This window comes from Hyperolius riggenbachi, chromosome 10 (assembly GCF_040937935.1).
Source record: "Hyperolius riggenbachi isolate aHypRig1 chromosome 10, aHypRig1.pri, whole genome shotgun sequence".
Classification (NCBI taxonomy): Eukaryota; Metazoa; Chordata; class Amphibia; order Anura; family Hyperoliidae; genus Hyperolius; species Hyperolius riggenbachi.
In genome coordinates this window covers 111,620,930-111,645,619 of record NC_090655.1, presented here as the reverse complement: position 1 = coordinate 111,645,619, position 24,690 = coordinate 111,620,930, and the positions used below count along the sequence as shown (strand labels likewise).

The window sequence follows — 24,690 nt, the reverse complement described above, 5'->3', positions numbered from 1 at the left end:
GCTTTATTGGCAGTTGGAAACAGCTGTAAACATCTATTTCCCACAATGCAGCAAGGTTTACAGACAGGAAACTGCCAGGAATATGTACTGTTTCTTGTGGGAGGGGTTTCACCACACTATCAGTCATACAGCACCCCCTGATGGTCTGTTTGTGAAAAGGAATAGATTTCTCATGTAAAAGGGGGTATTAGCTACTGATTGGGATAAAGTTCAATTCTTGGTCGGAGTTTCTCTTTAAGTCTACAGGAATTACAAACAATCCCCACCACCACCACATATTTTCCAGTAGCCAGTGACTGAGGAAACAGGCGTTGTGCAGGTTTTTGTTTTTTTTGTGCTACGCAGTTCCACAGAGGACTCCTGAAAATGCATTGGTATAGACAATTATAGGATGGTTTTCCCAATGCGGCAACACTGCAGTTTGTTTACACACAAAATTGTGACCTCTGCGTTAGACCTCTTTCTGATTCATGACTGAACTGCACATTTGCCATGCAGTTCAGCATCCCGTCTGCTGTTCATGGGTGCAATTTAAATGCAGCCAAATGGCAGCGGTTGTAATACGACGCGTGTCAGCACTTGACACGCGGTGGCATTACCCGGCAGCAGAGGACATGTAGCATCTGATTCTATGTAGGTTTGGGACTGTACATACACATTTTTATCTCCGTTCAGGTACCCTTTAATACATTTGGGCCACATTTACAGGATGAGGATTTCTACTGTCCAGTGATCTTCAGTCCTGAAAAACCGTATTTGTAGAGCAGTCCACATTGACTCACACAAATTGCTGGAGCAACAAACAGATGTTAACTTTATTAATAAAAAACAAAAAACACGAGAGATGACAACAAATAGGGATTGTGACACATTGTTTATTTAATATACACCTCCAGAAGCCTATTCCATGTGACTAGTGTGGCAAGATGTCAATGCCTCAATTTGTACATTTTTTTTTTTAACTTAACATTTTGTAAATAAAAGACATACAAATAAACATTTCCAAGGTGAACTGAATGTTTGACAAGAGGTGGGTGAGAAGGTTTCCGCCTGGCTTCAGGTCCTGTGGGTGAACAGACAAATAATGTAAAATATAATCAGTCCAATTATACAGAATATGTTTGCGCTTTATAAATCAATTATATTTAAAAGGGACTCCAAGGAATTCCCGAATTTAAAATAATACACTTACCTGGGGCTTCTTCCAGCTCACTGTAGGCAGCGAGGTCCCCTGGCGTCCTCCTGGCTCCTCTCCATCCTCCACTGGCCCAGTTACTGAAGTCACCCAGCGACACCCGGGCGTCGGGCCGGCTCTTCCTGGTTACTGACGCAATGTGTCATCACAGCGGCTGGAGTGACAGGTCTCGTGCATTTTCCGCGCATGCGCAGACCTGTCACGCAGGCCGCCGACACAAAGCGGCCGGCAAGATGACGCATTGCGTCATTAACCAGGAAGAGCCGGCTCGGGTGTTGCCAGTAACGGGGGGCCAGCGGAGGATGAAGGAGAGGAGCCAGGAGGGCGGTGGGGGACCTCACCGCCTACAGTGAGCTACAGAAGCCCCAGGTAAGTGTATGCTTTTAAATTTAGGCACTCCTCTGAGTCCCTTTAAGCTGCCAAAGACTGAAATGTAAGAGCCATAACTGCAGTACAATTGCATTTTGTCTTCCCACGAGGGGAAAAAAAAAAAAAAAAAAAAAACCACGACGGCAGCAATTGCCGATTTTGTAGCAATTTTTTTTTTACCCCTCCCGGGGCTTGGGTGGGCACTGCGGTTGCAGAGAGATTCAGCTTTTTTCACTTCAGTGAACTCGCTGATCCAGAAATAAAATACAAGGTATTTATTCATCAAAGTGCTGGGGAAATCGCTATACAAAGCGCTTTGCGATTTTCCCTATACCTTTCTGTTGAGCAGAAACGCTCAGAAAATGGTACAAGCAGCGCTTTGCTGAGTGGATTGGAAACGAACCGCTCAGATGAGACCACTCATAGGGAATCATTGCACAACAATGTTTTAGGGTGATTTTCAAAATCGCCGGCGCTTGGAGAAAAAAAAAAAAAAGGCAAAAAAAAAGGCAAAAAAATGCCCTAGGTGTCAACAAGCCCTGAACTCAGCTTCTATGTGGGTCAATCAGGTGTGATCATAACACAAGGTAGAAAGAACAGATACCTGACTTTCTTCCTACAAACAGAACATAATACAAGCAAAAATTTAAGACAGGGGTGCCCATTAGGTAGCTCACAAAGGACTTCATGGTAGATCCCAACATTTTTCATTCTGTATATACAGGTGAGCTCCTAAAATTGTACATTGGTAGATATTTTTGACTTGCTAATTTTTCAAAGTAGCTCACAAAGCCAAAAAGTGTGGGCACCACTGATTTAAGCCATTTGTCTGCATGAGAAGGGCCAACAGATTTTGTATACTACGGTTATAACCAGATTGTGGAGGTAAGCGCTCATTCTACATGGAAAAGAAAATTTAATGTGTTTACACACCCTGAGGCCCCTTTTCCACTAATGTGCTGTGTCGCCTCACGTTAAACATCTACGCCGTAAGGAATATGCAAGTCTGGAGACTTGCACACTTCATACAATGCAAAGATGAACAAGCACACTATTCCCCTCCTTACTCAAGTTCAAGACATTGCACCATCGAGCCCCTTGCCACCAGGGCTGTGGAGTCGGAGTCGTGGAGTCGGGCAATTTTGGGTGCCTGGAGTCGGGAAAAAATGCACCGACTCCGACTCCTAATGAATTTGTAACTGTAATTTAAATAGAAAATATGATAAAATGTTCTATTTCTCAGATAATAGTCATTAAAAATAATGTATATACACAGTATATATACAGTAATAGCTGTGCTTAGTCCACAAAAATGAAATAAACCAATCAAAATTAGTTACTTGTGCTGCTTCAATAAAGCAGTCCCCGTATTTTTAAGGTCAGATATACATATCTGATTGTGACTGTATATATGATGTGTACACAGGAATCTCATATATACTAAATAACATCTATGCTGTAAGAATGAAGCCTGATGTGTAGCTGTGTCACTAATAGAGATGGTCAACGAGATGGAAAGAATTCTGCATTGATGCTGATTTATGCAAATGTATGCACTCCCTTTGCTGATGAAATCAAATTATTTGATAGGTTGTTAAAATTTGGTTTGGTGACTACAAATTAAAGGGTAACTGAGACGGATGAAAAGTAAAGTTTTATACATACCTGAGGCTTATTCCAGCCCCCTTCAGGCTAATCAGTCCCTCGCTGTCCTCCACCACCCGGATCTTCTGCTATGAGTCCTGGTAATTCAGCCAGTCAGCGCTGTCCGGCCGCATGCCGCTCCCACAGCCAGGAACATTCTGCACCTGCTCAATAGTGCTGCACAGGCGTAGTATGCTCCTGGCGGCGGAGTGTGTGCATGCGCACTACGCCCGACTGGCTCAAGTACCTGGACTCATAGCAGAAGATCCAGGTGGTGGAGGAGGACAACGAGGGACTGATTATCCTGAAGGCGGCTGGAGAAAGCCCCAAGTATGTATAAAACTTTAATTTCATCTGTCTCTGGTTTACTTTGTTACACAGTAGTACTATACTCTACATATGCACTCCCCACAGAGCTGCAGAGAATCCACTGAGAATGCTGTGCACATTGAATACAGAGGTGTTGTCTGTTTACAATCTCCTCATTCCCCTGCAGAGTACCTGCACATCATTCTTACATGTACCCTCACTTACATTGCCTAGGGCCTGATAGATGTTCTTTGTTCCGGTTTGTACCTTTTACAAGTACTCTTACCAAGGACTAGTTTTAGTCTAAAGGGAATAAATATAGTAGTCTACATATCCTTCTCACTTCAGTTGTCTTGTAAAATTCCTAAGCGTTGGCAGTTAAGAGACGAATTTCATGTTACATACTTTTAATCAACAAAATTGTAATATGCAAATTAGAGGAGTCGGAGTCGAGGAGTCGGTGGAATCCTAAACTGAGGAGTCGGAGTCGGTGGATTTTTGGACCGACTCCACAGCCCTGCTTGCCACTCCTCTCCATAGCAACAGTACATGATGCTCAGAAGCAACAAGTCTGTACAGCACTCGTGTTTAGGACGGTCACCCGAGGAAGAGGCAGAACATTCAGACCTGTCATACGCTAAGGCTTTTTTTTTTTTTTTTTTTTTGTGTTAATGATTTTTATTGAGTTTTTAAACAGTTTACAAACATATGAAGCATAAACATACATCTTAATAGTTGAATATAACAATTCGAAAAGCTGACATCTAAGGTTCCAGCTTTCTCATATCTTTATACAGAGCATATATATGTATGGTCCGAGGACCTACTAAACCTTAAATGAGCTTGGAGAGTACACCTCGAGTAAGAAACAGATGAACTTAGCTAAGAGTAGGCTTTGATAGAGTATATGAACTGACAATGAACTAAAACTAAAGATTAAAACTCTATTAAACTTATTTAAATGTAGGTCTGTTGTTGACCTTATGATTGAGGCCTAGGATCTGTAAGGTATCACCTGGGAGCAGTTGCATGGGCCCTGATCTGCTACATTCAAATGGTCAGGGTATACAACTAAGTAGAGGTGGTCCGCCAGAAGGGGGAGATGGGTTAAGGGGCGGGTGGGATATGTGTATCTGGAGTCGACCCAGGTAGGTCCGGGGGTTAGTTTGGTTAACTTTGTGCTATATATTTATTCAACGGGCCGTCTGTGTCATAGCAGAGTTAATGTAAAAAGGAGACCCAATCGAACTCCCATCTATATATTAATAAGTTTTGGTTGTTTTTGGCTCTAAGGAGGTGTTCCATCTTGAGGTTTTGGTCAACTAAGTTTAATATCAGGGAGATTGAGGGAATTGAGGTTTGGTTCCAGTTAGAGAGGAGCATCTGTCTAGTTGCGCAGATGATGTGTGAAACTACCAATTGGTATTCTACCGGGAAGTTCGTTATTCCCAAGTGGAATAATGCCAATTCTGGAGGTAGCTGGAATTTTGTGTTAGTCACCTTTGAGATCAGTCTCCCAATTGTGTTCCATAGGGGTTTCACTGTAGGGCATGTCCATAAAATATGGTGGAGGGTGCCTACTTGTGCGCAGTTTCTCCAACAGTTAGCTGAGTGATTAGACGCCATTTTAGATAGAATATTTGGGGTAATATACCATTTGCATATAATTTTCCTAATTGTTTCTGAGTGAGATATACATTTGGAATATTTCTTAACTGAATTGATAGCTGCGAGTATTTGTGGTAATGGTAATGTAGTTTGTAGATCATATTCCCAGATTCTGAGGTATTTAATTAGTGAGGGCTGGGAGGCTTCTATGAGTGAATTGTATCCTACCGATATTCCTTTCTTCCTATACTTAGCTGTATATATCAGCTCCCATAGGGTATCATGCATCTGCGATAGGGTAAAGGGATGTTTTGAGAGTAGATGGGAGATCTGCATATAGGTAAATCTTTCATTATCGGGAAGATTGAATTCCTGCTTTAGGGAAGCGAATGATCTGATAAGAGGGTTGGCTATTTGCTCAACCGCTGTTATTCCTGCTGCACTCCAACTGGATAATCTAACATCTGGAATAACTGCTTTAAAAACTGTGATAGGGGTATTGGTGTGGTTGTTCTTCCGTGTGTCTGGGGAGGAGCCTAGAGCAAATTTCCATGCTGTAAGAGTGGCTGTAATTATAGGATGTTTTATAGTTAGTATTGGGATATTGAATCTCTGGAGGGTTATTAAGTCCAATAAGGAGGATTTGGTATATAGTTGCTCCTGAGACACCCAATATTTTGGGGGTGCTTTGGGATTCCAATATTGGGACATTTCTATTAGTGATGCATAGTAGTAGAATAGTGGGTTTGGAAGGCCAAAGCCACCCATTTTGGCTGGTGTGGTTAGGGTGGAGAAGGAGAGTCTGCGTTTTTTTTGTTTTCCAAATAAAGTCAGAGACCAGTTTGTTTAGGTCTTTAAAGAAGCTAGAGGGTAAGTTTATAGGAAGGGTTCTAAAGAAGTAGAGGATTTTAGGGAATACGGTCATTTTATATGCCGCGATTTTCCCTGAGATTGAGAATTCAAATTTGGCTAGGTGGGTAAGATCTGATTTAACTTTAGATAATAGACCTGGGAAATTAGTTGAGTATACTTCTTTTATTGAGGTTGGGATGTCTACCCCAAGGTAAGTTATACTTTTGTTAGCCCAAGGGAAAGGGAAAGCGGTAGTAATTTGTTTTTTTATGGCTTCTGGAATGGCTATTCCTAGAAGTGAGGACTTAGACTCATTAATTTTGTAGAAGGAGGCCTGGGAGAATTCTTTCAGGGTGAGTGAAACTTGGTGTAAAGAGGAAAAGGGATTCGTTATTGATATAAGGACGTCGTCCGCAAATAAGCTTATTTTAGGATTCAGGTGACCCATCTGAATTCCTTGTATTCCAGTGTTACTTCGGATTCTTTCTGCTAAGGTCTCCATGACTAGTACGAAGATTAGGGGGGATAGCGGGCAACCCTGCCTCGTCCCATTAGTTATTGCAAAGGGTTTAGACAGAAATCCACATACCTTCACGTTGGCTTCGGGGGAATCATAAAGGGCCATAGTAGCTCGATGAAACCTCCCAGAGAACCCAAATTTAGTTAGTACTTCCCTCAGGAAACCCCAATGGACCCTGTCAAAGGCCTTCTCTGCATCCAAAGTTAGAAGCAGAGAAGGCCTTCGGTCAGAGTCCAACGAGTGAAGTATGTTCAAAATTCTTCTTGTTCCATCAGCTGCTTGTCTGCCCTTGGTGAAACCCACCTGATCTAAAGATAGTATATTAGGTAGTATATCCAGTAATCTGTTAGCTAATAATTTAGAGTAGAGTTTAATATCACAGTTTAGTAATGAGATAGGACGGAAATTGGAGGGGCTTGTAGTATCCTTCCCCGATTTAGGGATGACTGTAATTGTGGCTCTTGTGAACTCCTGGGGAATATATCCCGAGGTGGAAAATGTGTTGAATAGGGAGGTTAGTTTTGGGGCTAATTGAGTGGCATATGTCTTGTAGAATTCATTAGCAAAGCCATCCGGGCCAGGGGCTTTGTTAGATTTAGATTTAAGGATGACATTTAGGACTTCCGGGACCTTAAAGGGGGAGTTAATGTCTGCTTGCTGTTCTGGTGTGATGGATGGCACCTTCATTTCTTTTAAGAAGTTTGATATAGCTTCAGTGGAAGGTTGGAACGTATTTTTATCATCTTTTAAGTTGTATAAAGACTGGTAGTAGTCGCTAAATGCATCCGCAATTTTTTGTGGATCGTATAGTTGTTTCTTGGTGAACGGGTGAACTAGCTTAGCTATTCTGCTTTTTGCTTGTTTCTGTTGAATAAGTTTAGCCAGAAGAGGACTGGCTTTGTTGCTCTGATGATAATAAGACATTTTTAATCTTGTTAGTCTGAAGTCATATTCCTTTGCTAATGTAGTTCTGAGGTCTTGTCTTAGCTTAAATAGTATTCGTTCTTTAGCTAGGGTAGGAGAAATTTTGTGTGATGCTTCTAATTCCCTAATTTTGGATAGTAGAGAGTTTAGATTAATTTCTTTTAGTTTTTTTGCCTGGGCGCCTAGTTTAATCAGTAGGCCTCTGATGACAGCTTTAAAGGCCAGCCAAGTAGTTGCCTCTCCAATTTCCGTCCCACTATTAAATGCATAGTAATCTTGTATACCTTCTAATATCAGTTTTTTGTTCCTTTCAGACTGAAGTAGTGAGGTATTAAGTCTCCAGGGTGGTCTAGAGGATTTGGGAGATGTGAGGTCTATGTGTAAAGTTATAGGAGCGTGGTCTGACCACGTAATAGATTGGATAGATGTTTTAGACACTTTTGGTAATGACCACCTGTTGACTAAGAATAGATCGATTCTAGTGTATACATGGTGGACCTAAGAGAAAAAGGTATAATCTTTTTCTGATCCGTGGGTGGTTCTCCAGGTGTCGAAGAGGTCCCATTGAGCTAAGAGGGATGAAAGGTTCGGGGTTGACTTATTGGAGGCAAGTGAGGTAGTGTCTATAGAGGGGTCTATTAGCATATTAAAATCTCCACCAATTATAAGACCAGGGTGGTTGTCCTTCATAACTTTAGAGAGCAGTTTTTTAATAAATTTGTATTGGCCTGAATTTGGAGCATAGAGATTCAACAGTGTACATGGGGTTTGGTTAATGCTGCAGGAAATTAACAAATATCGTCCTTGATTGTCTTTCTCTGATGAGTGGATTGTAATTGGTAAGTCTTTATGAAAGGCAACCAGGACTCCTCTTTTTTTCTTTGAGAAGTTGTTAGAAATTATTAGTGGGAAGTTTGGATTAGAACATGGGGGGGGAGTTTCCATCCATGAAGTGAGTCTCTTGTATGAAGAGAATGTCTGTTTTGAGTCTGGTTGCTTCTCTCCACATGGTGTGGCGTTTCAAAGGGGTGTTGAGCCCCTTAACATTGATGGAGGTTAAGTTAACCATAATCACTGTAGTTGAGGTGAGTGTCGAGGTCGGTCTTTTGTCTGATGTTGTGTTGTTGCTTTCCCGGGATGTTCCGGGGTGACTCCAGGGGAGGGGGAGATGGGGAAGGGAAGGACCATCTTTGCCACATTATCATGCTGAAAGTCAGGTGAGAAAGTGTGGTGAGAACTAGTAGTATAAACAGCTTAAAGTTTATTACTGGAGAGATCCATAGTAGTGTTAGGATGAGAAAAGTCTCTCCATGGTGGGGGGGAAGGGCAACAGGTGGTAATCCCAACTAGTAATGTTGCCCTTCTCATAGATGGTAACAGGTAGAGTTCGAGCCTGAGGTGCCCTTTAACCATCTTAGCGGTATGGACGAGCTCAGCTCGTCCATCACCGCCGATGGCTGCCGCTCAGGCCCTGCTGGGCCGATTTTGTTCAAATAAAGAGCAGCACACGCAGCCGGCACTTTGCCAGCCGCGTGTGCTGCCCGATCGCCGCCGCTCTGCGGCGATTCGCCGCGAGCAGCGGCGAAAGAGGGTCCCCCCAGCCGCCTGAGCCCAGCGTAGCCGGAACAAAAAGTTCCGGCCAGCGCTAAGGGCTGGATCGGAGGCGGCTGACGTCAGGACGTCGGCTGACGTCCATGACGTCACTCCGCTCGTCGCTATGGCGACGATCTAAACAAAACAAGGAAGGCCGCTCATTGCGGCCTTCCTTGTTTATTCTGGGCGCCGGAGGCGATCGGAAGAACGCCTCCGGAGCGCCCTCTAGTGGGCTTTCATGCAGCCAACTTTCAGTTGGCTGCATGAAATAGTTTTTTTTAAATTTAAAAAAAACCCTCCCGCAGCCGCCCTGGCGATCTTAATAGAACGCCAGGGTGGTTAAGGAACTTTGTGCCAGTCCTGTCTTACTTTAGCTGCATAGGTGGAGCGTTGGGGTTTTGAATGGTCTTCTTTAGGTTTTATGCCCCAGGAAGTCAGGAGTTTGAGACCATCTTCTGTGGCGTGGATAGCAAAAACCTTACCGCCCTTTTGGATAAGTAATTTCGTGGGGAAGCCCCAGTGGTAGGGGATGTTGTGCTCTCTCAGAGCTTTGGTGATCTGTATCATGGATCTTCTTTTAGTTAGAGTGGCTTGGGAAAGATCAGAAAATAAAGTAATGCTGGCATAGGGATCTGGTAATGCGCCTTTTTGTTTCACAAAATGAAGCAGATTCTCTTTTGTGTGGAAAAACTGAAAATTGCAGATGACATCCCTTGGTATGTTATCTGGGAGGTGCTGGGGTTTAGGGAGCCTGTGGGCTCTTTCTATGCATCTTTCTATTGCTGCTGATTGAGGTAAAGTGATGTGGATCAGTTTCTCGATATAATCTTTCAGCTGCTGCTGTTGGATAGATTCATCTATTCCTCTAAATTTGAGGTTGCACCTTCTGTTCCTATCTTCTTGGTCTGCTAACTTCATTTTTAGCCAGCTTATATCTTGTTGTTGCTGCTCCCAGCAGTCAACTGCAGTGTTATGTTCTTTAGTGAGCAGAGCAACGCTATTTTCCACTGTTGCTACTCTGTCTCCTAGCAGGCTGACGGATTGCTGGAGGCTGTTGGAGATCAGTAACATGTCAGCTGAGAGGGACGTTTTGAGGGATACCAGCATCTCTTTTAGATAAGCTTGTGTGATGCCTTGATCTGAAGCTGGAATGTGCTCCAGCGTTATGAGCTGTTCATGGGGAGGAGAGGCTAAGAAGGCCGCTGGGACTGCCTGTTCGTTTGAGGGAGACAGCTTCATCTTGGTTTTGACAGGGCTTCTAGATGAGGGGGAGCCGGATTCGGAAGATGAATCACCCGCTGGGTCAGAGGTGAGCTGGGCTATGTCTGCTGATGAAAGGGTTTCCGTACCTTTTGTCGGAGCTCCTGTCAGTGAGGTCGTGCCGGCGCCATCTTTGCTGGAGGCCCGCGCTTGTATTCCGGCAAAGATCTCTGGTAGCTTATTCAGCTGCAAGTTCTTTTTTTTTTCTTTTTAAAGACAGCTCCATCTCCATCGGGGATTCCGTCATCCTTCTTCACTGTTCTGGGGAGGAAACGGTGGATTGGCTTGCTTTTATGCTGCTTAATGCAGGGACACTTCACAGAGCTCCTGTCTCACACGTCCTGCATGATAGCTAGGCGGACACGCCCCCCATACGCTAAGGCCTTTTAAACTACAATGCTGCAGTTAAAATAGTGTTGTTTGGAAGAGGTACAATACATTGTGAACCCGAGGTGTACAACTGAGGTAAGTAATTGTATTTATCTTTTAAACATTACCAGTTGCCTGGCAGTCCTGCTGTTCTCCTTAGCTGCAGTAGTGTCTGCATCACACACCTGAAACAAGCATGCAGCTAATCTTGTCATATCCGACAATGTCAGAAACACCTGATATGCTGCATGCATGTTCAGGGTCTATGGCTAAAAGTATTGGAGGCAGATAAACAGCAGGACTGCCAGGCAACTGGTATTGCTTAAAGAGAGTCTGAAGTGTTTTTCTCTCTCCTTATTAAACAGTCATTTTCAGCATTAAGATACAAGCTGATTCGCGGCATCCCCACAGCACAACAAGGTATTTATCCACCTGAAATACCTAGGCAAAATGAAAATTCCACGACTTTTGAAGTCGCAGATTTTGCTGCCCAGGAGAGGCAGAGCTGTGTGTTGTAGCTCTGCATCTTATCCAGTCAATCTCTACCTTTCCCCACCCCTCTAAGTGAAAGAAGATAGAGGGACGGGAGAGGCGGACATTGGTGGAGATTGACTGGATACGAGGCAGAGCTATTGTGTACAGTTCTACCTCTTCCAGGAAGCAAAATTCTGCAATTGGAGAAAAAGAAAAAGGAAATGAATATGGCAGCCTCCATATACCCCATGCTTCAGTTGTCCTTTAAAAAGGGACTCAGAGCTCTAGCAAATAGAAAGATTTATACATACCTGGGGCTTCCTCCAGCCCCATAAGTTCCGATCGCTCCCACGCCGCAGTCCTCAGTCTTCTGCAGTGCCGATACAGAGTCCCCGCAATTCCGCCAGTTGGCTCCAGTCTACGCAGGAGAAGTGCGCTCTTTGCATATCTCTACAGCAGCTGCTGGAGAAATACGTAGAGGGCGCACTTCTCTTACGTCAGACTGACGGACCCGGTACCGCCGCTGCATTAGACTGAGGACGGCGGCGTGGGAGCGATCGGAGCATAAGGGGCTAGAGAAAGCCCCAGGAATGTTATCTTTCTATTTGCTAGAGCTCTGGTACCCTTTAAAGAACCCCTGACTCGGTTTAACAGAAACATACTTTTAATAGTTTTATGTGTGGGGTGCTGCAATAAGTTCACAGCAATTTTCACCTTCCATTCATTTGCCAATAACTTTATCACAATTGATCTATATCTTGGTTTTTTTCGCCACCAATTAGGCCTTCTTTGGGTGGTACATTTTGGTAAAAAATTTTTTTTTTATAGAAATGCTTTTTAACAGGATTAAGGAAATAAAAATAAATAAAATATTTCCATTATTTCTCAGTTTTCAGCCGTTATAACTTTACAATAATACACGCTACCATAATTAAAACCCACGTATTTTATTAGCCCATTTGTCCCGGTTATTACACCATTTAAATTATGTCCCTAGTAGAGATGTAGCGAATGGTGCCAGGTGAACTTCGGTGGTTCGCGTTCGCCATGCAAAGGCAAACTTTTGCAGAAGTTCGATTCGCCAAATAATGCTCTATGGAGCAGAACTTTGACCCTCTACATCATAGTCAGCAAGCATATTGTTGCCAATCAGACTGCACTCACGCCTGGAGCCCCACCCCCTCTTATAAAACGCAAAGTCCTTGTGCAGTTTTACTCACTCGTCTGTCTACACCAATTAGTTAAGAGACAGATGCTACACACACTCTGCTAGGGAGAGTTTAATTAGGCTCTTGTATATTACTCACACCCTCCTACCTCTTCCCTCCTCCATCCTACCGGAGGGTCTCATCTGCCAGGGAATTATAGTATTTCAAAAGCCAGCTTACATACCGTGGCTGGGAATTGAACCCAGGTCTCACTGTGTGGTGGGCAAGTACCTTAACTGCTGTACCACCAACACTACTAACTGAAGCTAGCCTAGCATGTACCATTTCTGCTCAATCCAAGAGAAAAATTAGACAAGACAAATAACATTTATATCACGCTTTTCTCCTTGCGGACTCAAAGCACCAGAGCTGCAGCCACTAGGGCACACTCTATAGGCAATAGCAGTGTTAGGAAGACATGCCTAAGGTCTCCTACTGAATAGGTGCTGGATTACTGAACAGACAGAGCTGAGATTCGAACCCTGGTCTCCTGTGTCAGAGGCAGAGCCCTTAACTATTACACCATCCAGCCACTGCTTAAGGATTTGTAGCCAAGCATGGCCTTGCCTTTTGTGTTCAACAGTTGTCCAAAGAGAACCCCAGATAGCTAGGTAGATTCATCTCTCTCGTATTGTTGAGCATAAATGGATTGAGCATAAATGGTACATGCTAGGCTAGCTTCAGTTAGTAGTGTTGGTGGTACAGCGATTAAGGTACTTGCCCACCACACAGTGGGACCTGGGTTCAATTCCCAGCCACGGTATGTAAGCTGGCTTTTGTAATACTATAATTCTCTGGCAGATGAGACCCTCCTCCCTCCGGTAGGAGGGAATAGGTAGAAAGGAGGAAGGAGAGCAGAGTAGTCCTGTAATTGAAAATTGACCTTAAAATAGGGGTTTATGTGAAATCTAGATTTTTGCCTGGGACTTTTGATGTGTATTTCACTCAATCATGTCTGCCTCCAGGTATTAGAACCCTTGAAACATGTTTTCTATCATTTTTCCAGCCGGTAGAATTTTTTCTATTTTTCAAAGTTCGCCTCCCCATTGAAGTCTATTGCGGTTCGCGAACCGAACCTGTCGCAGAGGTTCGCGAACCGAAAAGCGGAGGTTCGCGACATTACTAGTCCCTAGCAGTGTATGGCGCCAATATTTTATTTGGAAATAAAGGGGGGGGGGGTTCTCTTTATTTTTAAAAGCACTTCGTAAATGGCAGTTGCTCTGTCCCAACTGCCAAAAAAAAGTGCAGCAAGCAGGGAGGCGGGCCAGCATCTTTGTATAAGGCCCGGTTCACATAACCGTTTTTTTTTGCGGAGCCAGTCGTACTGATCCGGCCATCAAGAAAAACGGTCAGTTTTTACAGCCAGTGTGCTTTAAACTGTCAGTTTTATATTTGTTAATATGTATCTGCAAATCCTTCCGTTTCCGTTCCGTTGAGCAAAACAGTACGGAAAATTAGGGCCTGCAGCATTTTTTTGTCCATTCAGAGGAACGGCCCACGGAACCGTACAGCCGGCAAATGCAGATGTGAACCGGGCCTTAATCTTTTTCAGGGAATGTCTTAAAGAGAATCTGTACTGTGAAAATCTTACATTAATTTAAGTACCAGCCTGGTTGTCTTCTCTTAGCCCCCTTTGTGACAATTTCGCCGCTCCCCACTGCTTTCTTGGTGATAAAAAAAAAAGAACCCACTGTTTTATCCATGGTTTTTGTAAACAATGAAGATGGCCGCCAAACAGGAAATACATCATCAGAGCTGGTGCCTGTTTGCAGAGGCTCCTCTCAAATGTGACTTGACTGCTGTAATGTTTCTCCCACTTGTTGCCTTATGCCCAGTACACACCATACAATTTTCTGTAATATTTATCTGCCAGATAGATAATTTCCAACATGTTGGAAATTATCTAACCATCTATCTGCCTAGCAATTAAAGTGGACCCAAATTAAAAATACAAGATTTCAGAAATAAAATCTATTTTCTAAATGATAATAAATAGCAGCCTTTTTTTCAGCTGCATGATGATAAAATATTTTACATTTATTGGAGGATTCCTTCCCCATATTGCCGGGACAGAATCTGGCAAACTGGTGGAGTAGATGGTGTCCAGTAAAGGAGGAATTGCTAATAGCTGCCACCTGTATCAGGGCTGTGGAGTCTGAGTTGGAATCGTTGATTTCATAAACTAAGGAGTTTGATGATTTTTGTACAAAATCCACAGCCCTGTTAAGTATTAGACTAAGGAGTCGGAGTTGAGGAGTCGGAGCCATTTTGGGTACCCGGACTCGTGGTTTCAGAAACTGAGGAGTCGGAAGATTTTTGTACCGACTCCACAGGGCTGAACTGTATAACCCTAGTTATGTAAAGAAAAGCGTAAAAAACATGCACTGACATGCTCATAGCCTAGAAGGAGTGTTAATTATCTTTGTATGTGTCAGAGTAGTGCAACTAAATCTTTTGAATTAAAAGAAAATGTTTGGTTTGGGTCCGCTTTAACCATTTCACCACTGAGGGGTTTTACCCCTTGAACACCAGAGCAATTTTCACCTTTCAGCGCTCCTTCCATTCATTCGTCTATAACTTTATTATTACTTCATCGCAATGAAATGAACTATATCTTGTTTTTTTCGTCACCAATTAGGCTTTCTTTAGGTGGGACATTATGCCAAGAATTATTTTATTCTAAATGTGTTTTAATAGGAAAAAAAAAGGGAAAAAAAATTTTCAGTTTTCGGCCATTATAGTTTTTAAATAATGCATGCTACTGTAATTAAAACCCATAAAATGTATTTGCCCATTTGTCCCGGTTATAAAACCGTTTAAATTATGTCCCTATCACAATGTTTGGCGACAATATTTTATTTGGAAATAAAGGTGCATTTTTTTCAGTTTTGCATCCATCCCGAATTACAAGCCCGCAGTTTATAAAGTAACAGTGTTATACCCTCTTGACATAAATATTTAAAAAGTTCAGTCCCTAAGGTAACTATTTATGTTTTGTTTTTTTTAATTGTATTTTTTTTTTAAATTACAAAAAAAAAAAAAAAAATTGGGGAGTGTGGGAGGTAAGGAGTTAATTTATTGTGTAAATGTAATGTGTTTGTATATGTAAAATGCTTTAGGGTGTAGTTTTACTATTTGGCTACAAGATGGCCACAGTGTGTTTGTTTACATGCGACCTGTAAGCGTCCGGAAGGCAAGGACGCTTACATGAAGCAGTACGAGGCTGAGAAGATCCCAATGATCGCGCTGTTTCTAATAGAAGCAGCGGATCATTGCGGGGGCTTAGATCAACGAACGGGAATGGATTTTCCTGTTCATTGATCTCCGGTCGGCGTGCACGAGCGACGGGAGCGCGGACAGCGGTGGTAGCGCGGAAGGTACAGATTTCTCCGTCCTTGGTTTTTTTAGGGCTGAAAAAAAATATGACGGAGAAATTCGTACCGCAGGGGGTTAAGTGGTTAAAGAGACACTGAAGGAAAAAAAATAAAAAATTATGGATTGATGATTTGTATGTGTAGTACAGCTAAGAAAAAAAAAAAAAACATTAGCAGCAGAGACACACGTCTAATATTGTTTCCAGTAAAGGAAAAGCTAAGAAACTCCAGTTATTTATGCAAATTAGCCATTGAGCTCCAGGACTTTCAAAGTCACAGAGAACTCTGAGCAGGCTAGTGAACGTTTGAACCCATTTAGAATGCAGAGTAGTGTCTAAACTGCAAATATTAGAGAATGATGCAATGTTATAAAAAACACTATATAAATGAAAATAAAATTAGAATATTTTCTTTGCTACTAAAATTCTAGTATTTATCCGTATTACACAACCAATTCATTATATCTTTTTTTTTTCACTTCAGTGTCTCTTTAACCATTGTTCTACTCAGCAGGAAATAACCAGAAGACAATGCACCAGAGATAATGACCAGTCTCTACAGAAAATAAACTAATGCAGAAAATCTAATAGAAAAATTGTATGGTGTGTACTAGGCATTAAGCCCCATCTACACGATACGATTCTTTGTGCGATTCGATTAAGATTCTATTTACTATCCGGTTAAACCAACATGTCCGATCGGGATTCGATATTGTTTTGCAATGGCAAATCGAATTGAATCGAATCCAGATCGGACATGTTGTATTTAACTGGATCGTAAATAGAATCGTAATCAAAGCGCACAAAGAATCGTATTGTTTACATAGTGCTTAAGCTGCTTGTCTGGATTTTAACTGATCTTTCTGCACTCACAGCTATTCACAAGGTCACAGACCGGCTGGCTGTGAGCAAAGACCTGTCTGTCAGGGATAAACAAAGCACACACACAGAGCCTGCAGGGGGCATGCATAACTTCTCCCTATTACAGCAAAGGCAGTGCATTCCTCCCTGGCTCCAAAAGGTTTGACAAAGGAAGATTAGATATAGAGGTTTAGATATATTACAGAGACAGTGCAACTAGAAAAGGCTGCAGTAAGCCAGAGCACATTAGAAAAGGTATAGGAACTTATAGAAGAAATAAGGCTGAAAATGTTCTACTACCTACTGTAGGTGATAGCAACATAGGAGAGAAGTAATGTATGGCTCATTTTAATGTGGAAGAAATATGCAGGGCTGTGGAGTCGGTACAAAAATCCACCGACTCCTCAGTTTAGGATTCCACCGACCCAAACTCCTCTAATTTGCATATTACAATCTTGTTGATTAAAAGTATGCAACATGAAATTCATCTCTTAACTGCCAATGCTTAAGAATTTTAAAATACAACTGAAGTGAGAAGGATAAGGAGGCTGCCATATTTATTCCCTTTAGTCATAGACTAAAACTAGTCCTTGGTAAGAGTACTTGAAAAAAGTTACAGACCAGAACAAGCAACATCTATCAGGCCCTAGGCAATGCAAGTGTGGGTACATGTAAGAATGATGTGCAGGTACTCTGCAGGGGAATAAGGAGATTCTTCCTCTATTACACATTCTTTAGATACAATCTAAACCAGGTTTATGGGTGACAGACAACACCTCTGTGTTCAATGTGCACGACATTCTCAGTGGAGTCCCTGCAGCTCTGTGGGGAGTGCATATGTAGAGTATAGTACTACTGTGTAACAAAGTAAACCTGAGACAGATGGAATTAAAGTTTTATACATACCTGGGGCTTCCTCCAGCCACCTTCAGGCTAATCCGTCCCTCACTGTCCTCCTCCGCCACCTGGATCTTCTGCTGTGGGTCCAGGTACTTGAGCCAGTCGGGCACAGTGCGCATGCACACACTCCGCTACAAGGAACGTACTACACATGCCCAGCAATATTGCACAGGTTCAGAATGCTCCTGGCTGTAGGAGCGTCACACGGCCGCACTGCGCTGACTGGCTGAATTACCGGGACTCATAGCAGAAGATCCAGGTGGTGGAGGAGGACAGCGAGGGACTGATTGTCCTGAAGGAAGCCCCAGGTATGTATAAAACTTTTCATCCATCTCAGGTACCCTTTATTTCGTAGTCCTCAAAGAGTGTGTGTCTGTGTGTGTGTGTGTGTGTGTGTCTGTGTGTGTGTCTGTGTCTGTGTGTGTCTGTGTGTGTGTCTGTGTCTGTGTGTGTGTGTGTCTGTGTCTGTGTGTGTGTCTGTGTGTGTCTGTGTCTGTGTGTGTGTCTGTGTGTGTCTGTGTCTGTGTGTGTGTCTGTGTGTGTCTGTGTCTGTGTGTGTCTGTGTGTGTCTGTGTCTGTGTGTCTGTGTGTGTCTGTGTCTGTGTGTCTGTGTGTGTCTGTGTCTGTGTGTCTGTGTGTGTCTGTGTCTGTGCGTGTGTGCGTCTGTGCGTGTGTGCGTCTGTGCGTGTGTGCGTCTGTGCCTGTGCGTCTGTGCCTGTGCGTCTGTGCCTGTGCGTCTGTGCCTGTGCGTCTGTGCCTGTGCGTCTGTGCCTGTGCGTCTGTGCCTGTGCGTCTGTGCCTGTGCGTCTGTGCCTGTGCGTCTGTGCCTGTGCGTCTGTGCCTGTGCGTCTGTGCCTGTGCGTCTGTGCCTGTGCGTCTGTGCCTGTGCGTCTGTGCCTGTGCGTCTGTGCCTGTGCGTCTGTGCCTGTGCGTCTGTGCCTGTGCGTCTGTGCCTGTGCGTCTGTGCCTGTGCGTCTGTGCCTGTGCGTCTGTGCCTGTGCGTCTGTGCCTGTGCGTCTGTGCCTGTGCGTCTGTGCCTGTGCGTCTGTGCCTGTGCGTCTGTGCCTGTGCGTCTGTGCCTGTGCGTCTGTGCCTGTGCGTCTGTGCCTGTGCGTCTGTCTGTGCGTGCGCGTCTGTCTGTGCGTGCGCGTCTGTCTGTGCGTGCGCGTCTGTCTGTGCGTGCGCGTCTGTCTGTGCGTGCGCGTCTGTGCGTGCGCGTCTGTGCGTGCGCGTCTGTGCGTGCGCGTCTGTGCGTGCGCGTCTGTGCGTGCGCGTCTGTGCGTGCGCGTCTGTGCGTGCGCGTCTGTGCGTGCGCGTCTGTGCGTGCGCGTCTGTGCGTGCGCGTCTGTGCGTGCGCGTCTGTGCGTGCGCGTCTGTGCGTGCGCGTCTGTGCGTGCGCGTCTGTGCGTGCGCGTCTGTGCGTGCGCGTCTGTGCGTGCGCGTCTGTGCGTGCGCGTCTGTGCGTGCGCGTGTGTCTGTGTGTGTGTGTGTCTGTCTGTGTGTGTGTCTGTCTGTGTGTGTGTCTGTCTGTGTGTGTGTCTGTCTGTGTGTGTCTGTCTGTGTGTGTCTGTCTGTGTGTGTCTGTCTGTGTGTGTCTGTCTGTGTGTGTCTGTCTGTGTGTGTCTGTCTGTGTGTGTCTGTCTGTGTGTGTCTGTCTGTGTGTGTCTGTCTATATACACACACACACAAATGAGATTCCTGTGTACATAATATCATATATGCTGTACAGTCACAATCAGATATGTATATCTGACTTTAACAGTACAGGGACTGCTTTATTGAAGCAGCACAAGTAACTAACTTTGATTGGTTTATTTCATTTTTGTGGGCTAAGCACAGCTATTACTGTATATATAAATTATTTATGATGACTTTTATATGAGAAAGAACATTTTATCAGATTTTCTATTTTAATGACAGTTTAAATTCATTAGGAGTCGGTACATTTTTTCCCCGACTTCAAGCACCCAAAATTGCTCCGACTCCACAGCCCTGTTTGTATGCTGTTTAAATTTTAAGATTTTCGCGACAGTTCCTCTTTAAAAGGATACCTTAGCGGTAATTATTTTTCAAAAAGGAAGCCTAATGTTTGTATGGAAAGTCTGGTGGCTGGAAAGTGTACTGGTTAAGGGCTCTGCCTTTGACATGGGAGACCAGGGTTCGAATCCTGGCTAGGTCAAGTACCTATTCAGTAAGGAGTTCAAGGCAAGACTCCCTAACACTGCAGGGTGGCCTCTTGAGCGCATCCCAGTGGCTGCAGCTCTTGAGCGCTTTGAGTCCGACAGGAGAAAAGCGCTATAAAAATGTTCGGATCAAGTCGTGCGGATGCTTAGCGCTCCTCCCTCCGGTACAGATGCATGTAATTTTCTTCCTTGTCAGCTAGGTCGTTGCACTCTGACCCGAACATACTGTGCTGCACATGCACAGTATGTCCACTCAGGCGCCTTGCAACCGCGCTTACATCATATGGGGTCAGTACCAGAGAACGGAGAGAGAGGCCAGGGCACGGGAGATGTGGTGCACACACACACACACACACACACACACACACACACACACACACACACAGACACACACACACAGACACACACACACACAGACACACACACACACAGACACACACACACACAGACACACACACACACACACACACAGACACACACACAGACACACACACAGACACACACACAGACACACACACAGACACACACACAGACACACACACACACACACACACAGACACACACACTTTTTGAAAAATAATGACCGCTAAGGTATGCTTTAAAGAGGATCGGCAGTCATATTTCCTTATTCCTATGTTGGTGTGTAAAAAAAAAAAAAAAAAACTTTGCAACAGACAGCAATTAAATTGTTATAGAATATCCATCAGCAATCAGGCTTGTTCAGTGTGAAGCAAAATACTCACCATTATTTCTCTGCTACTTTCTCTGTTACTGCAGCTTTCTTCTTAGGTTTTAATTTAAAAAACAGAATGATTCCTGCTATTGTTCCATACGTAGCCAGTACACACTACAAAACAACAACAACAAAAGGGGTTTTGAACAGTGTTGTTGAATAAATGACAATACCCCAGTTGTCAATATGTTTACTTACATTCCTCCTGCCAACCAGAGTGTATGAATTGAAGTACTTCTTTATGCCAGTGAAGTTGTACGTTCCGGTTTCGTGTCCTCCCATGGTTTATTTCCTAAAGAAAACAATATGTCTTCATTTAGCAAATCTTCTTTTACATACACCAACAAAAAGCTGTCATCTAAACCATGACCAAAAACAATTCACTTTGTACCAAATTATAATTGGCTATTGAAAAAGTTCTCAGCACATAAGACCTACAAATAGTTAAAGGACAACTTTGAGGCTGCCATATTTATTTTCTTTTAAACAATATCAGTTGCCTTTTAAGCCCAATCTACACGATACGATTCTTTGTGCGATTCTATTTACGATCTGATTAAATCTGACATGTCCGATCGGGATTCGATATTGCAAAACAATGGCACATCGAATCCCAATCGGACATGTCAGATTTAATCAGATCGTAAATGAATCGTAATCGAATTGCACAAAGAACCGCTGGGTGGATTGCTGACTGACTGGCACAGGGGGATCAGGGGCCACTGTACACACACTATATTGTTTGCAGAGAATGTGGAAATTACCATTTCAATCATCTCTACTCATTAAATGTCAGCAGAGCTTCGGACTTCTGACATGGTTCCCCATCCCTGACCCCATTAGCAGCTCTATTGTCAGAAGAGTTTTCACCTAAACCTGTGCTGATAAAGTACCACCTGGTATGGTACAAGTTGTCAAATACCCCTTGATACAGTCATATTTTAATATTAGTAATGGTTTATATAGGATTTACTTATGATTTTCTAAAACTCTAATTGTATTATACTTCATGAACTACATCAAGCCTGAGTACACCCAGGTTTCATCAAACGTACTCCCTGGGGCAGGTGTACAAGTTGGGAACCTAGGTTCTTGAAGACAGTCATTTGTAAAGGTCTGTACACACACTAGATTACAAATGAGCGCTGTCACTCAAATGACATTACCCAGCAAAAAGTAACAAGTAGTACACGATGGTTGCATCAGGTATGTATACGGCTGCGATCCGGATCCGTTTGCTAAAAGTTATAAATAAAACTATATAATTGTTGGGGTCTGGGAGGTCAGCAGAAGGTGCACCTGTAGAATCAGGTCCTCCGCTGTTTAGGCCTCACCTCCGACATACTGCCAAACAGCTCCAGCATGTTAGTCACTGCTGCTCCACTCCAGAAATGCTTGGCCCATGTGTCCCCATCCAAAATGGCCGCTAGAATACACATAGGAAGTGGGGTAGAACGTCAGGTGTTTGTAGCCAGTGTGTTCTGTGCTTTCCGTTTCCCATTGGTTTCTATTTCAAGGGTGGTGCAGTCAGGCTCCAGTCCGGGTGCGTTGGCCGGATGATCCAGACCCAAAAAAATAGCGCATGTTGGAAAAGTGTCCGGAGTCCGGATCCGTTCCGTACGGAACGGACGCATGTGAACGTCTGCATAGACTTTGCATTGCTATGCGGAACGTACGTTCCGTTTGTACAGTATACGGTCCGGATCCAATCAGGCGAATCCGGACAGCGAACGCTAATGTGAACCAGGCCTTAGTCAACAAAATTGGTCCGTCAGTTGAATTAGGCTGAATACATGATATCAGCAGCTCATTGTTACTTGTTTCAAATGACTTTTATACACAGGGGAGGACTGGCCCAGGGCCCCCCGGGCCACCCAAATCTTAAGTAATTAGGGCCGGCCGCTGCTATACGCAGCGGCCGCAGACATACCACAGGTGACAGGTTCGCAGTGGGGATCGCAACCTCGCGCGATATTTCCCGGCAAGTTGAAGTATCCAATCAAAGAAGGGGCTGAGGTGGCCGGCCGTGGTGTGCCCTTGCCCCTTGTGCGTGGCTGCGCCTGCGGTGGATGTGAGCGGCACAAGGACACAAATAGCTTAGGTCCTCTCCGGCCTGGTGGGTTGACCCTGCTTGACTCCGCCCCCCGCCTGGAGGCATTGCCGCCCGCAACGTGCTGCTGTGTCATCGGAGTGAGCTGTCTCACTCTTCAGCTTTCTGTGCTGGGGGGGCTGGGGGCCTGGAGCTGTGGCTACGAGTGGCTGGCTGGAGGAGTTGGACACAGTCCTCCCCGTGCTGCTGTGCCTGAGGTGTCGTCGAAGTGAGCTGTCTCACTCTTCAGCTTTCTGTGCTGGGGGGGGCTGGGGGCCTGGAGCTGCGGCTACGAGTGGCTGGCTGGCTGGAGGAGTCAGACACTCTGGGGGCTAGGAGTCGGAGATGCCACCTATAGCTGCTTGCTGCTGTGGAGGAGGAGGTGTTGGACTGAGGAGACAGGAGGATAGAGGAGGTCGGGTCCAGGTTGCCAGAGGAGAAGGTGGTTTTTATAAATTTTGTTTCTGTACTTCTTCTCCCTTCTTGTCACTGAGTTACTCACACTTTGCTGCCTGCCTGCTACTGGTGTCAAATTCAATTCTCTGCCCAGGCCAGTGCCCTCTGAGTTTTTTTTTTTTGTGATAATCATCCCCATTCTGACCCTGGCCTGAGGGGGAACGTTTTTTCTTCTTGTGGTGTGATTGGCGGCAGGGGAGGGGGGAGGCAGGCAGTTAGGCACTGTCAAACACGTAGTTGGAGGGGGGGGGGGGGGGGGAGTAGGTGTCAGACAAGTAGTTTGTATGGTGGGTGGGCAGGAGTGGGGTTAGGCATCACCAGGTAGGTGTGTGTGTGTGTGTGTGTGTGGGGGGGGGGGGGGTTGTTTAAAGGAGTTATCAGGCATTTTTAATGAAATAAGTGCTACTTACCCGGGGCTTCCTCCAGCCCCACGCTCCCAGCATGTCCCTCGCCGCAGCTCTGCAGTCAGCCATTTGCTGCCGCTGCCTCCCAGTCCCTGGCGATGGCACCAGTCCGACCTGGATGTCGGCCTGTACTGCGCCTGTGTGAGCAGCACTGTCAATCACAGCCACGTGGACCGGAGTGTACTGCGCAGGCGCAGTAGTTCTGCGTTTGCACAGTACGCTCTGGTCCATGTGGCGGTGATTGATGGCACCGCTCACACAGGCGCAGTCGGCCTGATGTCATTGCCGGGGGCTGGGAGGCAGCGGCAGTGAACAGCTGACTGTAGAGCTGCGGCAAGGGACATGCTGGGAGCTTGGGGCTGGACGAGCCCTGGGTAAGTAGCACTTATTTTCATAAAAAAATAAAAAGCCTTTTACTCCTTTACGGTTAGGCATCAGACACAGACAGGTAGATTGTGCAGAGAAATGGGGTTAGGCATCAGGTACATAGTGTGTGTGGCTGGGGCTGTTAGTCATCACAATTTGAAGATTTGCACACAAGAAAGATATGGCTTTGGGCTGGGGATGCCGTGAAACGGGCCTCTAGTTTGTGTTGTCCCCCCAGGCCAAAAGGTCCCAGTCCTCCCCTGTTTATACATGTACAACATTGATAAGAGAACACAGAAGTCACTCTAGAAACGCATGCATCTGACCTCTTCTAAGCAAAGGCAGAATTTGGTGTCAGGCAAGTGGCACAGACATATATGTATATTAAATTAACAAGATACAATTATTATTCCTCTAATTCCTGTTCCCTTCCTCACAGCTTACAATTCAGCCCCCAGACACTGGGGATTCTGACAGCATCCAGCACTATAGGCAAAGCACTTATTGGACTGGCTAGTGAGTCCACACACAAAACAATTTCAATTGTATGTACAATCAATACAAACTGCGATCTCGTCCAGAGATCGGGTAAGCATACAATGCAAACACTTTCTAAGAACAAGAGTTTGCTATTGAATTTTAACTTGCAAACAGGCACAGTTTATAAGAAATGGCCAATCTGTATCCAATCTACAGCATGTGGGTGTCGTAAATCTAGATTTAGCATGCTGGAGCTTGTAGTGCTCCCGTGTCTGTGCGCAGCCCCAGAGAATCTCTACAAGGCCATCAAACAATAGCCCGGTTCAGCCACCCGACAATAGCCATGACGGCTGCGTTCCATCGTCTCCCCCTCGTACCGCCGGCCACCGACTCACTTTCCAGCAGCAGAGGCGACAGGCGAGGTGATCTATGCCCTTCAACACACCGCAACGCTACTAGACCCGCCCCGCTTCTAGCTGCTATCTGGACTCCGCTACAGCTCATTGGCTGCCTCCCCCGT

General features: G+C 44.8%; 1 protein-coding gene across 2 annotated transcripts; it reads right to left on the bottom strand.

Moving 5' to 3' along the window:
* Positions 1–855: 855 nt before the first annotated feature.
* ATP5MK (ATP synthase membrane subunit k) lies at positions 856–24,671 on the bottom strand. Of its 2 annotated transcripts, none has more exons than XM_068257509.1 (4): positions 24,566–24,671; positions 20,574–20,667; positions 20,386–20,489; positions 856–1,063 (listed from the first exon to the last, which is right to left on the bottom strand). In XM_068257509.1, exons 2-3 carry the CDS (start codon positions 20,655–20,657, stop codon positions 20,388–20,390), a joined length of 186 nt encoding a protein of 61 aa, XP_068113610.1. In that variant the 5' UTR covers positions 20,658–20,667; positions 24,566–24,671; the 3' UTR covers positions 856–1,063; positions 20,386–20,387. The 2 variants fall into 2 exon arrangements, with proteins under 2 accessions (XP_068113610.1, XP_068113611.1); XM_068257510.1 differs by having other exon boundaries at positions 24,548–24,647.
* Between the last annotated feature and the right edge of the window lie 19 nt (positions 24,672–24,690).